Source organism: Carassius gibelio, chromosome B20, assembly GCF_023724105.1.
Source record: "Carassius gibelio isolate Cgi1373 ecotype wild population from Czech Republic chromosome B20, carGib1.2-hapl.c, whole genome shotgun sequence".
NCBI classification, from domain to species: domain Eukaryota; kingdom Metazoa; phylum Chordata; class Actinopteri; order Cypriniformes; family Cyprinidae; genus Carassius; species Carassius gibelio.
The window spans coordinates 12738773-12757520 of record NC_068415.1 but is presented as its reverse complement, the minus strand read 5'-3'; the positions used below and the strand labels follow the sequence as shown (position 1 = coordinate 12757520).

General features: G+C 35.0%; 1 protein-coding gene across 2 annotated transcripts; it reads right to left on the bottom strand.

Moving 5' to 3' along the window:
• Positions 1 to 89: 89 nt before the first annotated feature.
• On the bottom strand, positions 90 to 17118 carry itpk1a (inositol-tetrakisphosphate 1-kinase a). 2 transcript variants are annotated; one of them, XM_052587077.1, is made up of 11 exons: positions 16778 to 17118; positions 16529 to 16625; positions 14674 to 14698; positions 10628 to 10753; positions 10304 to 10421; positions 6558 to 6656; positions 6349 to 6389; positions 5238 to 5403; positions 3354 to 3421; positions 3028 to 3190; positions 90 to 1264 (listed from the first exon to the last, which is right to left on the bottom strand). In XM_052587077.1, exons 2-11 carry the CDS (start codon positions 16621 to 16623, stop codon positions 963 to 965), a joined length of 1203 nt encoding a protein of 400 aa, XP_052443037.1. In that variant the 5' UTR covers positions 16624 to 16625; positions 16778 to 17118; the 3' UTR covers positions 90 to 962. The 2 variants fall into 2 exon arrangements, with proteins under 2 accessions (XP_052443037.1, XP_052443038.1); XM_052587078.1 differs by lacking the exons at positions 14674 to 14698; positions 16529 to 16625; positions 16778 to 17118 and adding an exon at positions 13154 to 13170.
• Positions 17119 to 18748: the final 1630 nt, after the last annotated feature.

Genomic DNA, 18748 nt, shown 5'->3' with positions numbered 1-18748 from the left:
AACTAATACATTGTCAAAATAGCAAACTCAATACATTTGTCAATCATATTTCAGGAAAAGTTCACCCTAAAATGCTAATTCTGTCATCATTTACTCACCCTCATGTCATTCAAAACCTGTATGAATTTAGTTTGTAAATACAATGAAAGTGCTCAGTGAAGGGTTCAGTGTTGTTTTAACCCCAGCGACTTTCATTGTCAACAAAATCAGTTGGAACATTTCTGAAAATATCTTCTTTTGTGTTCTAACGAAGAAAGAGAATCATGATGACTGAATTACTTTTTTTGGGGGTAACTTTTTTGGTGAAGTCTGTTAATTTTCTGTTTGCAATCAATGCATTACCCCTATACAATCTCACAGCACCTGCCAGTGTGGAAGGTTTTTACAGGCCCCTCAGATATGAAATGATTCAACTTTTAAAAAAAATCTGACTCTTCAAAAAAAAAAAAAAAAAAAATAACAATAATAATAATAATAATAAAAAAGCAGAGCTGCTGTTGCCATGTTTTAAGAGATTAATTACCAGCAGATTGCTTCTGACAGCACTAAAGGTCCTCAAACTCTCTTATTTGGCCAGAATTTATGATTCATGCAAGAAGAGAAGGTTAATAAGACACTTATTTAAATAGTGCAATGTCTTCGACCCAAATCATGACACCAATTGTCCCTTCAAGTATTTCATTAATATATTAACATCAATAAAATGTGTAGTTTCTCCACAAAGCCCTTTTTCTGCAAATCAAGTTCAGTGCAACATTCATAAAAAAATCTAAATCATATACATCTCTAAGATCAGGTCGACCATTGCAAACATGAAATTAAATAAATGAGAAGAAACATTCAATCATTTCCTGCACAATTCACATTTGGCACAAAGGAATCTTCTATACACCTACTCTTTGGCGAGGGTTCATGGGGTTTGTGAACAGTAAAGAAATATCCGACAGCATTGGCTCGCGGCGTCACTGTGAGGATGTCTCCGCTGCTAAACTTGACCTGCCATGCTGGTGAAAGTTTGGAGCCATGCAAGCGCCACCGCAGCTCAGTCCCTGATGGGGACCCTTCTTTATCCCCTCACTGTCCATCAACCAACTGCTTTCATTTCCCAGCATGCCACAGTGTAACCCGCAGGCCACAGATGGGCTCTGAGCTATCCCGTTCAATCTCAGATGACCACATGCTGCTCCATTAGACACCTGACCTTGCAGGATGCTGGTGATGTGACTCAACAGGTCATCAAAAAACTTGGGGACTCCCTCGTAACCTGGGTAAACAATGAAGGGGAATTTAGATAAAGCCAGTTAATGGGTTTCTTGTGACAGTGCTAAAAAGCATTATAAGCGCTCTATGAGCCAGATTAATAAAAGGCAGATATCATCTGTTGTCTTACTCCTGTGGTATCATGGGACTCGTTGGATGTACCATTGAGAGATATGAAAGTGCCGTTCCCTGCTAGATACACAAGATCATCATGGCAACAAGCAGAGAGGAGGCCAGGTGGCTTTTAAACACACTGTGAGCTGACAAACACAGCCGAGCCTGCAGAGACTACTCCAGGCTTTAAATCAAGAGCTTCCAATGTACTTTTCCCCATCCTTCCACAATAATAAATAGACTACCAGTCAAATGTTTTTGAACAGTAAGAATTATATAAAATATTTTTAAATAAGTCTCTTCTCCTCTATTTTTATCCAGAGTACAGGAAAAACAGTAAAACAACTGTTCTCTATTTGAATATATTTTAACATAATTTATTCCTGTAATTTTAAAGCTGAATTCTTCAGCACCATTACATCACATTATCCTTCAGAAATCATTTTAATATTCTGATTTGCTGCGAAAAAACGTTTATAATTATTATTATTATTATTATTATGTTGAAAACAGCTGAGTATAATTTTCTTTTCATCAATGAATGCTGAAATAATGTTCTCAACTGTTTAAAATATTGATAATAATAATAATAAAAATAATAATAATAATAAAATGTCTCCTTGAACAGAAATCCTTTCTAAAGGATCATGTGAACACTGGAGTAATTATGCTGAAAATTCTGCTTTGATCACAGAAATAAATGACATTTTAAAATATATTCAAATAGAAAAGTTCTTTTAAATAGTAAAAATATTTCACAATATTACTGTTTTTTGTAATATATATATATATATATATATATATATATATATATATATATATACAAAAAAAATCTTTTGACTGCTTTTGTATATAGAGAATGTAATAACATAATATAATCACATGATAAAAATTGTAGTTAATAACAATACTTTAGATGATACATTTTAGGTTTTATATATATATATATATATATATATATATATATATATATATATATATATATATATATATATATATATATATACACACACACACACACACACACACACACTATATATATATATATAGTTATAATAATTAACTTTTGATAACTTTTAGATAACTTTTGACCTAACTTCTTTGCCACATTGATGTATCTAGGATAATCTTGTACCATATTGATACAAAAATACAAAGAGTAAGAAAATATATTGCATATGTTGTAATTAACAACATGTTTTTACATAAAGGTTTCCCAAACTGGGGTTCGTAAAGGAACTGCACAGGGATTTGTGAGTTTAATGAAAAGCTAATAATTAAATCATAAAACTGTAAAATTATAATAAATAATTTTTAAAAAACAATCAAAATAAATCACTCACTAAAAAATGTAATATTTTATGTTTACCTGCATGTCATGTGACCATAAACCATTGGCAGAGAACTATATGATGCGATATGAAGCTGTTTAAATAGAGCTAAACTTCTAATTAAAGAAATATGACCCATTTTAGCATTTCAAAGCACTAAAAGGCCTCTTTATTATTCGGCACTGACACCATGTGGTCTGTTTGCATGACTGCATTTCTGGGTCTGAAAGTGGGAATAGAGGTCAGAGCATAAAGATAACATATATTACCCAGTCATTGTTGGACTGGATTCAGTGGTTGGACTGTGAGGACCTGCACGTACCTGGGAAAGCGTTGATGTCGATGACGGCGTGCTGGCCGGTCTGGTTGTTGATGATGATATCAATCCCAAACAGAGAAATGCCAAGGGCCTGTCGTAACCTTCTGGAAATTTTCTGAATGACTTCTTTGTTGGGTTCCCCGTACTGGCCCTCCATGTTGTCCCTCTAGAGGAAACCAGAAAAGGGACAAAATCAATGAAATGCATATTTGTTGAACATGTATGTATTTTGTTATATATGTAGTTCAGTTGAAGAAAAATTTAGTTCTTCTTGTCTTGAAGGGGTTAAAGCATTGCTTGAGTTAAAAATGTGAGGCATGTTGACTTACGCAGGTCAGGTCAGAAGAGGACTCTGGTTTGGACACATGATGACTGTTGAAGGATATTGCTCTCCTGTCTAGAAGATAAACAACACCACTTCATTTGTGTAAGAAACATTTTCACTACTTTTTCAAAAGTTGGGGACAGCAAGGTTTTATTTAAAGAAGTTAATTCTTTTAAACTTTAATAATTTATACATACTTTTATTCAGCAAAGATACATTACATTAATCAAAATATTAAGCAGCACAACTGTTTTCAAGGTTGATAATAGTAAGAAAATGTTTCTTCAGCACCATATCAGCATATTAGATTGATTTCTGAAGGATCATGTGACACTGAAGACTGGAGTAATGGCTGCTGGCAATTTACCTTTGCCATCACAGAAATAAATTACATGTTAAAATATATTAAAACAGAAAACAGCTATTTTAAATTATAAGAACATTTCACAATATCAGTATTATTTGCTGTATTTTTTATTTTGAAATTTAAAATTTAAACCCAGTTAAAAAAACCTGTTGAACAGGGTTGTCTGCACAGTAAATATTTGATCTTTTTTTTGTCCTTTTCACCTACATTATTTATTCTGCAAAGAAATATCCCCAAATCCTTCACCATCTCATTGTAAAGTTTATGCAACAAAAATGACAAAATCTTGGCAACAGAGAATTTGATTGGCCATCGGGGTGGGCGTAATTCACCTAACCATATTGGCATCTGAGACCAAAATCTTTGAGTTGCTTATTTAATACATACCATGTCAAAGACAAAATAAACCACTTCTCTGTAAGAGAAGGAAAGGGTCTAAACATCAGCAACATATGTTGACAGAATGGTCTAGACAGGCCGAGAGCCCTCGCCATCACACAGTTGCTCACGAGTGCCATTAATGTCAGTCTCACTTCGATTCTGATAAATCTTTCAAACATAAGGTAACCTTATAAAAAGCTCCAGAGTGAGTGGGTTTGTTAGGATATGCTTGTGTGGATGGTTAAAACTAGTTGAAAGAGACCGGATGTCTACATTCCTGGACCTGGCACTCTATAAAGTGTTTTTACTGGCTTTAATGTCGCCTGGTGAACTTGTGTCCCATGTGTGACACACACAGAGTGCAATTTACAGATTTGTCTTTATTTCTAGGTGCACAAATGTTGATGTAACACAAAGTAATATGTGACCCTGGACCTCAAAAGCAGTCTTAAGTAGCTCAGGTATATTCTGTAGCAATAGCCATCAATACATTGTATGGGTCAAAAATAGATTTTTCTTTTATGCCAAAAATCATTAGGATATTAAGTAAAGATTATGATACTTTGTAAATTTCCTAGGGCATGTTTTTGATTAAGTTTTGATTAAGCAATGCCAAGAACTTAATTTGGACATCTTTAAAGGCAATTTTCTCAATATTTTAGATTAGATTTCAGATTCTAGAGTTTCAAATAGTTGTATCTCGGCCAAATATTGTCCTAACAAACCACACATCACTGGAAAGCTTTTTTATTCAGCTTTCAGATAATGCATAAATCTAAAAAAACAAAAAAAAACAAATCGACCCTTATGACGGGTTTTGTAATCTATCATTCAAAGATTTGTTCAAAAGTCTCTTACACTCACCAAGGCTGTGTTTATTTTATGCAGTGAAAACAGTAATATTGTGAAATATTATTTTATTTTTTTATTCCTGTGAGGGCAAAACTGAATTTTCAACATCATTACCCTAGTCTTTCGTGTGACATGATCCTTCAGAAATCATTCGAGTAAGCTCGATTTGCTTATAACTTGTTTTTCTATAAAGAGTTTGATTTAGGACTGAATTAGAGCAAACTATTTGAAACAAATTACATTCATTAAAAACGATCCATTATAGGAATGTTGTGTGACTCAACTGACCTGTGGGTCCAGATGGGAAATTTCGAATGGAGGGCCGCTGAACCACATTGTAGGCCTCTCCTACAACAAACACCTTATACAGCACTGCATTATGGTTGATGAAGCTCTGGATGACACATGGGGGCTTGATGTCCTTCAGATCTTCCTCACTGAAGATGATGGCCATCTATTGAGCAGGAACCAAATCAATATCTTAACACATTCCAGAGCAGGTAGGTTATAAATGACCACGATAAAATACACAGCCTCCTGTTGTTATCTTGAAATGTAAAGGAGAAAACAAGAAAAGTCAAATATAATGTATGTACTGTACTCTCACGACACTAAACCTGCCACACCAAAACCCCCTCATTCCATGCATGTTCCTTGTTTTTCCTTTAGCTAAGTAAACCCATGTGCTCACAGTCATAAAACGCATGACCATCAACCTGTTTGCACAAACGCAGTCGTTCAGCAGGAAGTGGTGACACATTAATCTAGTACGGCCCTCACTGTCAACACTGTAAAACAGAGTTACTAGTGTCTTGGAGCAGTATTCTGGAGGAATGTGTGTGTGATCAGAGACTTTGCCTGTACATTAGTCACCGAGAATCAAAGATACGGTCACCATGGCAATGGAGGCTGCACCCCTGTTAATCATCCACGAGGACAGCAGGGTTATGTGCGATTCAGAGCGATGAGAGATTCAGGTTTACTCTCTTTATAGGTGGATGTGTGTCAAAATACTTCACTTTTGTGGTTTTTCTTTATTTATTTGGCTTATTTTAGTGTCATGCGTTCAAGGCAACTAAAATGAATCACTGAAGTGGCCACAGTGTTGTTGAAATATCACAGAAATGATGTGTTTTTTGTTACTACTACACACAATAATGATAATAATTAGACCTCTCAGTTCTCTGGTTTTAAGAAAACAGAAATCCTGCATGAAAAATCGTGATTCTCGAGCCCAGAATTAATCATTTTAATGAGTCACCACTCAGTGTTAGAAATGATTAACTAACATCATGTATGTAATGGATCTGAATAGCACAGTTCTCTACTGTACTTATCTACTGCTTATAATGCAAGTTATAAAAAATAGTGCAGGTTACAGTAGAGTAACGTCTCTTACCTCATGGGAGTTGATGCCATGAGCTACTTGGGTTTTGCAGACTGCAATCAAACAAAAATAGTGTGAAAATGTGCCGCTCAAGTACACAAGAAAATATTTAATAAGCAGCTTTTTTGAAGTCTTAACTCCTTTTCTGAATTAGATGAGCCAAATCGATGTATGTGAATGTTCCTGAAGATTACTGCTGATGTTAAATGTCTTAAACTTACTGAAGGGAAACGTGATTCCATGTTTCTGAAGCTGCTCCAGAGTCTCAGTGCCACACTCACTCTTGAGGACAACGAATGGAGGTGAGCAGATTCTGTCATCTACAGAAAACACACATGAGCACATGCTACGCTTTTGACTGGATCTATGAAATTATTTAATAGTATCTTATTTCAGTATGCATTTTATACAAATACTGACTTGAATAAACTTCTTTTGTGTTGGGAATGTTTTAAATTTCTGTGTAGTTTGCTAATGTAACCGCACTGATATCATATAATGAAGAAAAAAAGGCAAATTAAAAGGGTGAAATTCTTGAAAAAAAAAAAAAAATATATATATATATATATATATATTTGTTAAAACATTTTTTTTTTAAACAAAGTTCACTGCCTGCCTAATATTTGAAAAACCTCTTCAGATCAGACAATTTGACAAAGCAAGGTTGGTTTAGGTTATCAAATGTCCCATGGAGTGATCTTCTAAAAAATAGATTCTGATTCAGAGACTTACAGTATCAATCTCTAAAAAATGTAAATATAAGAAAAAAAATTAGTAATTAATGCTTGATATTATTTGAGAGAATGGAAAATAAATAAATAAACAATTAATATATTGTCTTTTCTAGGGAGATATTATTATTATTATTATTATTATTATTATGAAAAAGATTATTAGGATAAAGCTGGTTGCTATGTTTTCAAATATTAAAATGAAGATTTAAACATCTAAACTATATGTCAAAGTCAAGAAAACATGAACAACTGTGTTCTTTACTCTTACTGTCCTGGAATCAACTCAGATTCTAAATTTTGTTTGTAAAAATCTGGGAGAAATAAATAGTTGATTCTTGGATGTGTTTTGATTTCATCTTACTTTCTGAGTCTTTTTCTCCCTGACTAGCATTTCTTTCATTCTTTTTGCTACACAGACAATTGAAAACCAGACAGCAACATCGTGACAAGATTAACCAGCACACCCTGAGCATAACTCTTTGTAGACACCAAGTTTGAAAGGGGGTCTTAATGATGTGCAGCCTGCACACATTTTAAGTGATGACTAAACTTTATACAGAATAATATTACTACTGGATCCATGGAAACATTTAAAACCAAATCGCTGAGGTATCTGTGAATTTTCAGCTCGCTTTTGATCTGAAAACATCAATTCAGTCTTATAAACAGCTTCTATTCCAAGAGTGAAAGTGCAGGCTATTTATAGCCACTCAAAAACAAATTTTTCTATGTTGGGCAACTCAACACAGCTCAGTGTAGTAAAGCATCACATTTTACATTAGACAAGGAACAAACAAGCAGTAACCTTTAAAGCAGTTATGAATGCTGAATACAGCAATGTGATGTGTAACTGATGCATGATATAAACTAAAGTCTGCATTTTGGGGGATATGGATTGATTATGATTCATTATGAAACCACAGGATAAGCAATCAATTTACACAACAAGTCAAATGACTCAAGATTAACTCAAAAATAGCAGTGAACTTACTGCAAATCCCATGAGTAAGATCATCAATGTAAGTTACACAATGCAGAACTTGCTTTACATTCAAACACTTGTTCACATGGACTTGACATATTGGTCGATTAGCTCATGGAAAAATGGGTCTCATTTAACAAAATCAGTGATTGATGGCACTTGCTGATAGAGTCAGACATGCATGAATTGGGCAAGTGAGTTATTTTAAAAAGGATCTTGTGTAATACAGAGGGGTATATGAGTTGAGTGTTATCTTTCTTTCCCAGAATCCATTGCACTGTTGTTTCGTAAGCTAATAGCCATAGAGGCAGTTGCCTGGTGAGCAGACCGGAGAAAATAGTCACTCCCTTTGTATCCTAAACAGAGTCGTCTCTTTCTTAGAGACTGGGGAAGCACCAAGGCAGATGGTTAACTTCACACTAACTCTCAGCTGACACTCCTGTACCCACACGTCCCTCTGGAGAACACTGACATTCTGATATGGTTTTGATCGGACCACATCAGTTTCTCTGATCTGAATGCAAGAGGTTTCTCTGTGAGCAATTTGAAAAGCATGCACATTTTTGCATTTAAAGATCTTTTATAATATGAGATTCATATCCAACGAGGTCCAAAAAGCCACACTGTCAGACTGACCACACAAGATGCTCTTTGGATCGCTCTCAAAACCTCATCAGGTTGTACTCAAACTTGTGGAGTTTATACAGCTTGAGTGTGTCGGTCATTAAAGCCAAAGAGGGACAAACCAAATAAGATATTTTATCATTCAAATTCATTTTAAATTTAAGTAACTGTTTGACTCAAGTTTGTATCCTGACATAAAAAATGGTAATAAAATGGTAGTTTGTACTAAATCATAAAAGAATGCCAATTGAAACAGTCCCAGACTTTAAAGGGATAGTTCACCCAAAAATGAAAATTCTGTCAATTACTCACCCTCATGTTGTTCCAAACCCGTAAGACCTTCGTTCATCTTTGGAACACAAATTAAGATATTTTTGATGAAATCCCAGAGCTTTCTTACCATGCATAGACAGCAATGCAACTGACACATTCAAAGCCCAGAAAGGTAGAAAGAACATTGTTAAAATAGTCCACTTGACATCAGTGGTTCAACTGTAATTTTATGAAGCTATAAGAATATTTGTGCACATACAGTACTACTCTCCTGAACCTGCATCAAAGACTGACACAGAAGAGAAGAAATTGTTGAATAAAGTCCCATTTTCTTTGGGCAAAAAGTATTCTCATAGCTTCATAAAATTAAAGTTGAACCACTGATATGACATATATTTTAACTATTTTAACAATGTCCTTTCTACCTTTCTGGGCCTTGAATGTGTCAGTTGCATTACTGTCTATGCAGAGTCAGAAACCTCTCAGATTTCATCAAAAACATATATTTTGTGTTCCCAAGGTGAACGAAGGTGAGGTAAGTACTTGAGGGAGGGGGGGCGGTGAAAGTTAGTAAGTACTTGAGAATCCTTTAAGACCCAATTTACACTATTGGTCAAAGTTTTTTTTAGACTACATTTATTCAACAAGGAAGCAATGTATGACAGCTTTTTTAGCAATATATTCGATTTTTAAAATGCTAAAATATAAAACGGTTATTTAAAATTGTAATTATATTTCACTATTGCTGCTGTATTTGAAGTATAAAAGTCTTTCAAATTTTTTTTTTTACTCTTACTAACCTCAAACTTTAGAATGGTAGTGTATGTGTAGATACTTCTGTGTGGAAATGTTTAGGCTGAATATTTTGAATAAGAGTGCAGATTTAGATGGAATTCCTTCGGCACTACGCCATTCACACAGCTGGTGATTCTGTTGGCTTGTAGTGATCCTACGGGCCTCCTGTTATTTCTGTGGCCAGTGAATGCAGCGTGCAAGCCGAACAAAGAATGAATGACTCAGCAGCTTTAGGACATAAGCCCTCCATAAGCCTCACACTTCCCCTGTGGAAAGACAAAACCTGCCCTCCTCGTGTTAGTTCACCCCTGAAGAACAAAGGAGGTTCTAAAGGCCTGGTTTACAGAACCATTTAGAATTATTGGAAATGCTGTAAACGGTCTGAAATACATTACAGCTTAGCATGTCTGACACAAAAAGCAACCAACCACATTGGTGGAGTGCCATTTAGGGGTGAGCTGAAATATATAGCTGGGTTGCCCATTATCAATAATTGTATTTTACACAGTTGGATTAAATCACACACATGTATAACTGTGCATTAGTGCTGTAGACAGACCTTGCATGCATTCTTCAAGTTTATGAATTAGCTTGTATGACTTGCAGCGGTCCAGCAGGGTACGAATGGCCGGAAGAGGGTCGAGAATCACCGTTTCAGGATGTGCACCTATGTAGTCCTGGAAAGAGGTCAAAACATATACACATATAATTATAATATATATATATATATATTAGATTTCTAATTTTTTAAATTTAAATATTATTATTAATGTGAATTTAACAAAATATTAAATCTATATTATTATTATTATTATTTATTATTAAAATACAAGGAGTGAAGAGCTGATAAATGCATGGCCACTTGAGCTGATTATTAATTTACCTGAACACCCTGAACAAGCAGCAGAGACTCTGTGACATTTTGGTCAGCATCAACAATGTGGTCAGTCAGCTTGTGGATGATGACATCAAATGGTCCCTGCTTCTCGATTGGCTGGCTCAGATCCAGCTAGACCGGGAGAACAAGGTAAAGAGCTCAGTAAACATCCATGAGACATTTTAACAATATCCCTCCAGGAGAATTCTAATGTCAGTAAATGAATAGGCAGAGGATGTCTCTTGCTAAAAAAATGCACCTGTGTGTGTTATTTGTCGGACATAAACTATTACAATGACAAAACAGACAGACATTTTTGCCACAATTTCTGTTTGCTCAAGGGGTTCATTTGAAGAACAGATGCTTATGATGTGATGTTAATTGCGAGGTGTGATCTGTGCCATCACTCAGACCTTCTACTGCTCAGATAAAAAATAAAAAAACTAATAATTACAGCATTTTTTCATAAATATAGTGGTAATAGTGAAGAAGCAGTTAACTATTTTGTGTACAGTATGACAGCACAATGTGTTCTGAAGGTTTTACAAGACGTCCAATATGGAAAATGTCTGCTTGGGAACATGTGTCTACACAGAACATGCAGTCCCTTTGGGTTTAACCTTTGGGGATGAAAGCATATTACTTTTGGATCAGTCCACAAAGGTTCTTGGCAAACATCAGAGGCATCTGAACATGGCCAAGGCAGTTAATAGGGGATAAGGGCATCCCTAAGTGCATTTTTATTTAAAACGCTTAGACCTAGTCTGGAGTCTCTCTTTTAAAAGCAGCACCAAATAAAGAACTTGGACTGTGTGGCCCACCAGAGGTAATCCTAAGGGGCTTATTATCTTATTCCCTAAATGGCTCTGTTTAAGATTACAATGTTTGGAAACATTCTCATTGCCAGCACAGATGTGTGACAAACAATTTGCAAAAACAGACATAAGGAATGAAGATGACACACAGATTCCACCTCATGACACATTAGAGAAAAGACCCATCCACTTCCTTTTTGTAGAGGATATTCAGCTGATACACACATCATCTGATATAAAGCATGAGACAGCCATGCTTTACATCACATTAATGTTGCTGCAGTAGTTTAGTCATCTAAAGTAGCTTTTTAAATAACAATCAGGCAAAGAGCTTCACTGTTTCGTGGATATAATGAGGTCTTATTTGCTTTGCTAGATTATTGTTCTTCCATCTAGCGCACTTCTTCCTGAAAAACAGAACTAAATCTTTAACTTGCGGATGCTTCAGTTAAACAGTGAGGGACAGTTAAGTGCAAACCGAGGAAGTGATGGCAAACAAAAGTCCTTCTATTCCTTCTTTAAAATAGGTTAAAATAGAAAACAGTTACTTTAAATATGTTACAATATTAGTGTTTTTACTGTAATTTTGATCAAATGAGCACTAGAGACGTACAAAAAAGACTTTGATTCACAATTGTTAAAACCACTTTATGGCCCCAAACTGATAAAAAAAAGAAAATGTATATGTATATATATATTTATTTTTTTATTTCTTTATGGTTTTGGTAAAAAAAAAATATATATATAATAATAAATAAATAAATAAATAAATATATTAATATATATATATATATTTTACCAAAAGTTTATAAGGATACGTGTTCACTCACATGAGTTACATGAGTGTTCACTCCCTCGGGTTATTATATTTTTGAAAGGAGTGTTGGTAAGTACTTGAGAAAGTGTAATTATCTTATCTCAATGGTGGTGACATGCTGAAATTGCAGTTTTTAAGCTATATTTAAATGAACTATGAACCTATAACATTACTTAATAAGTAAAGTAGGTCAGGCTGAGAAGGGAAGGCAGAGTATGATGACCAACAAAACCTTTTTAACATTATATACCCACAGAAAATACACTCAATTAAATATTAGGTAAATATTATAGTAAACAAGGTAAATAATAAAATACTTTTTTGAAAATGAAGAGATTAAGCCTTTTCCCCTTGATTGCTTTTAGTAACCTAATGATTAAATAATCTCATTATTTTACACATATTAATGACTCTCCCCCTGTCTAAAGTGATCAGCCCACGGACTGATTGTTTGATAGTTAAGTACTTTAGAGACCGTATAAACTATATGACTGGGTGCAGCTGGGTAGCCTATCGCATGAGGTGTAAACAGGTCAAAGTCCATCCTTTACTCTCTTCAGTTTCCACGCCCTGCATGCTGTGGATAGCAGAGAGGTGTACATCTTGGGAGTGGAGAAAAAAGCCCTCAGTGTTTCACTCATCCAGACAGCTTCACTGATAAATGTCTGACTCACAATAAAGGCCCAGAATGAGGGAACAAGGATCTTGGTTTAGTCTACCAGCTTTCACATGCATGTCCCAAAACAAAACAAAGTGACTCTGTTCCTCCATCACTCATGTACTTTCCGCGGTAAAACATTAAAGAACAATGTTTGTCCATAAGCACATACATTTATTGATTTATTGATTTTTTTAACTTAAGATATGCTTTGAGTTCTATAGCTACAAGCAAATCCACACCTCATTTCCACTGCAAGCTGCTTGGTTTGTTATAGGCAGCCCTTTACGTATCTCAGGGCCAGCTCAGTTCCACAATATAAACATGCTTGACAAGGGCATGTCCTGCTGGAATGCACAAATACTGTTTTCATATGTCCACTGAAAACAAACACAAAAAGTCAAAAAGTCATTTTCTCCAAAATAAAAAAAAATCCTTCAAGTCACTGATACAACAGTTTGATTTTTTTTCTAATTTTATTAAAAAATAAAGTTTAAAAATATAAATTAAATATGTCAAATATTAAACTTTTTTTTAAAGAGTATTTTATTTAAAATTAAATTAAGCATTAACATATTTTCAATATTTATTTTTTCTTAATTGTATGTCTATTTTCTTTTCTTTTTTTATCCTGAAGGTTTAAATAGATTTTAAATTACACATTTTCAATGTGGTCTTAGACTTTTAGAGAAGGAAAAAAAAAACACACACACACAAAGTAATCATAATAACAATAATGTCTTAAACGTGTTGTAGTACATTCTAATCTCTGTGAGTCATGTGTCTAACGATTTATCAGAGGCAAGGTGAAACAAAGAGAAGGTGCCACAGAAGTACAACAGAATCATTCAATAACTCGCCAGCCTTGAGCAAACAGAGCATGATGGTGATGGCCTAACTTGAAAAAAGTTCATGTAAGAACAGTCCATGTTCTGTTCATCAACTCTAAAATGGGACACCAATTGTTTTTGAAGGTATAAGACAACTGTAGAAGACAAAAATATAACTATTGGCCCTGACAAAGCCAGGTGTTCCTTACTAGGACAAAATACACACCTTGTAGGTGAATCTGTTTACGGTGTCATCATTATCAGCGAGGACAGGATGGGTTTAACCTATTCTCCAAAACAAAAACTATTCTCTGTACTTGAGTGAAGCCAAGGATGCTAGATTAAGCAGGGACAAAGGGAAGACTTAAAGACCTATGTGTACCATGATGTCCTATTGCACTAATGTCATATCAGTCTGATATGAAGAAGGCTAATTAGTGCAATTTCCAGCAAACTTATGTTTTGTTATGTTAGGCTTTATTAGGCCTGGCTGAAAACAGTTTTGGAAAAGGCTATAAACGTTTTTTGCTGGCATCTTTTCAATGGCAAGGAAAAGAAAATACACATGAATGTTGATGCAATGTCAGTATGAACATTATTAATATAACATTACAGTAAGCAACACCCACACAATTAAATAATGCATTTATTATTATGCAATACAAACCTCTAAATGCACAAATTCCTAAGTGATTAACTGTGTAGTAATGCAGTAATAGTAATTAATACTCTGATGGTGATATTTTGAATTAAAGTGGCATACTAGCTGCATTTTCATTTAATGAAAGGCATGTTTGTAATGTTTCGAGCAGATGCTGACACATATATATAGTGATGATATTGTGGAAGCAGCCTCACAATAATGAGCAGGCTTTTGTGTCATGGAAAAGCCATTAAAAAATATAAAGAAAAGAGCCATAAGGGTATCTTACCTGGATCATCTCTATGCCTTGTTTCCTAGAAAACAAAAAAAGTGGAAAAACAAACTATGAATATTTTATATTGATTCCATGTGACATGCAACTAAAGTACTGTTGAGAACTTCACAATGAAACAAATTATTAGGAAGATAGAAATTCTTCTAGAATTGGACTGGTGATAAAAAAAAGGTTTCTTTGTCATCTACAGCAAACCCTGTTTAGCTCTGGACTGCTGTCTCTCGCACAAATAGGACATCATTCTCCATATTCTCTCTTTTCAAACACAGGCACAAAAAAAGCAACAAACCCACATGCTTAAAATCAAGTATCATACCTCTAAATTTCCAAACAACACATCTGTGACCCTGTCGGTGAAATCCAGGATAAAGTCTCAGAATCTAATTGAGATAACAAGCTTCAAAATTTGATTTCAACCATTAATTTCAATCTTTGACATGGCCTTACTCTGTCAGTATTAAAGATATAAAGGTTTTGCACAGAATGTTCTACACATTTATGAAGGACGATTTTATGTAGAAAACAGTAAATCTTAAAATAAGGACTTTAACTGGGTTTTCATAGGCAAGGTCACATTTATATTTTCTGATAAAGCAAAACAAAACACTCTTTAAATGATAACTCAGTTCATATAAAGAACAGTTTGTCTGATAAGTTCTTGTGCTATGAGAATATCTGTATTTAGGGAACTTTAAGTATTTCATTTTAATAGACCTTGAAGAAAACAAGCTCACATCTTTTTAAACCGCTGACAATCCTGTAGTGATTTAACGAATGTAGCTCTGTTTGGCAGTTCATCAGTAGTTTGTTTCAAAAGCCTCAGAACTAGGTGAAAATATCTTAGCCTTTCTCCAAATGTCCCAAGACAAATACGCCAGACAGCAGAATAACAAATCACTGAGCGTTTTGAACAAGCTTAGGTAAAATCCTTTTAAAAACCGGTTATCTTAAGGCTGGAACATGCTTGTGACAGAAGATCACATTACATTAACTCAGAAATGTCATGTAGCCCACGCATTTTACGTCATCGCACAGATACTTATCTCAGGCATGTTCAGTGCCTCCCTCCACAAACACAACATTTATAGCTTAATAGCCAGATTGATAACAAAGCAATGTAAACTTTAATAACGTAAGTAACAAAGTTTGGCTTTGAATCAGTTAAGTAACAGGCACAGTCTTCCTGCAGACTCTTAGGAATGCATTTAGTCAAAGAGATATGCGAGCAATGTTACTCTTAATTGTGTGAAATCGAAGTCTGCCTGCCGGCCTGGTGCTTATCCAGGTGACCGGTGAACTTTGTCCAGGCCTTTGTCTTTTTTTTTTATGGTGAAAATTACGCAGATTATTTCATGGCCATCTCATTATAAATAATCCCCAGACAGTGTTACAAGTTTTATAAGCAATCTAAGACAGTTCAGAAAGGACTCCCTTGAATAGCAAATGCGTAAATAACTGACAGGTAGAGTGACTGATGAAGGATATCCATGGTATATATGATGGATGCAAGAGTGCGAGAGGACAACAAGAGTGCATAATCATGTTTCCTTTATCCTATAAGCCCCACTTGTTTAAAATCTCTTCAACTCATCTGAATTACACATCCATGTTTTGACACATCAGCACCCCTCAAAAATAAATATATTGTTACAGTACTTTTTGCCTGTTTGTGAAGATGACATTTAAATAGTTACTAATAGCTGTAACATATATTCAAATTGTTATAGTAACATTTTACTCTTAGTAACACTATATTGTTTTTTCATTTAAATATCTGACAAGTAAAAAAAACTTAATAAAAGGTACTAGTAACACATATTAAAAACTTAAGTATAGCGCTTTCACGCACCTGCACATATCCACGAAGGTCTGGAAACTGAGTTTTTTCATCTTCTTTTCACTGAGCCAGTATCCAACTCGCTTTCCTTTCACGAACGTCTGCATCTCTGGAGAGAGAAAGCTGTGTCAGTACAGTTACAGTATATTAAGAAATCGACCAGCAATTTAGTTTAAGTAGACTATTTTATTTTAAACTAGACGCAAGACGAATAGTTGGCTGGTCAAAGTCAAAAGATACAGAAGATTTCATTGAACTTACCTGACAGAATCAATGTGTTGAATCAATGCGTTCTGATCGGCTCCGAGTCTCTCTTTTTTACGTCTCGTAAAGTCCGAGTTCCAAGTTTAGACTGTCGTCAATAGTCCATCCAGGATTGCTAGTGTCATCCAGAATGCGTGTCGCTGTGTCTAAATAGCTGTTCAATTTTATGACAACTTCGTCACATTATTTATATGACACACACACATATCGACAAAACAAACACATCATGACACATCACAGTGTGAAACCGGCGTGTGTGTCTCTTGTCTAGCCCCAGTCTTATTTATCCAAGTGGTCTGTCCATTATTTGACAGTGCTGTCGATTAACAATGTAATGATGATTGGCCATTTGGACAGCAACGAAACTTGTTTGCCCTGGCACACCCTCTTTCAGAGGCGGGCTTAACGTTAGTTCACTTCACTGTTTAAACCTGCGTGTGGTGTTTGCGAAGGATCTGCTCCGGCTGGATTCGATCGTTCACTGGTATTCCGTTGTACCAAAGTTCAAATCTTTAACAATGAGGAATAATAAGGAAATAAGAAAGAGGTACAGTGGCTTGTTGGAGTGGTAGAGACGTAGAGTGTAGATTTGAACCGAGGTCGAGCAAAGTAGGCTATTTCAATTATATAAAATATTTTCAAATAAAATACTAAATACTAAAATAAGTTTTTATTTAAATTTTTCTATTATTACATTTGCTATTTGTAATATTTAAATATATGATTTAGAGGGAAAATAATGACAGTAGCCTACTGGTCAAACTTTGTATTGGCTACTGCCCACACGCTGTTGCTACTATGCTCTGCAATAAAAACGTGTAAAAAATGTATTTTGATGAATGTGTAATATCCTAAATGTTGTGCACGTTATTTAAAAAAAGTAAAGTGGTTATTTTCAAAAGTGTAATTAGATTACTTTGGTTACTACTGTATACTCTCTCTTAAAAGTAGGCCTATTGCATTACTTACCACTGTTGGACTAGTTACTCAAAAAGATTATTCATTAGGCTACTTACTAAATAATTTCTCATTTCAAAAGTAATTTTACTTCTATTAGGCTACTACTTTCTTGCAGCAGCAATATGTTACACTATTACTTTTCTTCACACCCCAAGGAAGTTATAGGCCTAATTGCTTAACTCCCCCCCCCCCAAAAAAAAATGTCAACAAAATATTCCTGCCTTTTAAATCACAACATTCTATTTATTTTATAAAATGTAAAAATGCTGAATTTTTTTTTTTTTTGAAGTTTAGGTATAGGGTATGGGGACTGAAAGATGCGTCCCATAGCACTGTCCCCAATCGTGATGAAAGTGGTTTGAGAGGTTAGTCATACACCTTACCAAATCCAATCTTGACTTGCTCCAGTTTGCATACTGTTCGATCCTGGACTTTCTAACCTAATAAAATACCTCCTCACTCAGTTTGTGTCAGCCACAACACCCCCAAGCACTACCACACTGAGCACAGGTGCCCCACAAGGCTATATACTCAGCCCCCTTCAGCTCTAACCACATTATCAAGTTTACTGATGACACTACTGTGGTAGGTCTCAATTCCAGTCACCTCACCCACCTCTGAAACCTCATCCACAACCCTAGCTTCTAAAACCAGGATCCTCTCTCCCCCCATCTCACCACACCTCAAGAGCATTGTGCAATTCTGAGTGTTCTACACACAGGTGAGAGGGCTGGAAAAACCACCTGTAGAAACATAACCTTTCTTCCTTATACACAACAGACACTTTCTTATAAACACTCCACGTTTCAAGGAAAACTTTGTGCAATTCTGAGTATGCTACACACAGGTGAGTGGGCTGGACAAACCACCTGTAGAAACACACTCTTCCCTCTCTATAAACACCAGACACTTTCTTATAAACACTCCATGTTTCATGGACTTAATAAGATAACAGAAATGTTTATCTGGGAATGCACCACAAATCAAATTGAACTACTTGCTTCTTAA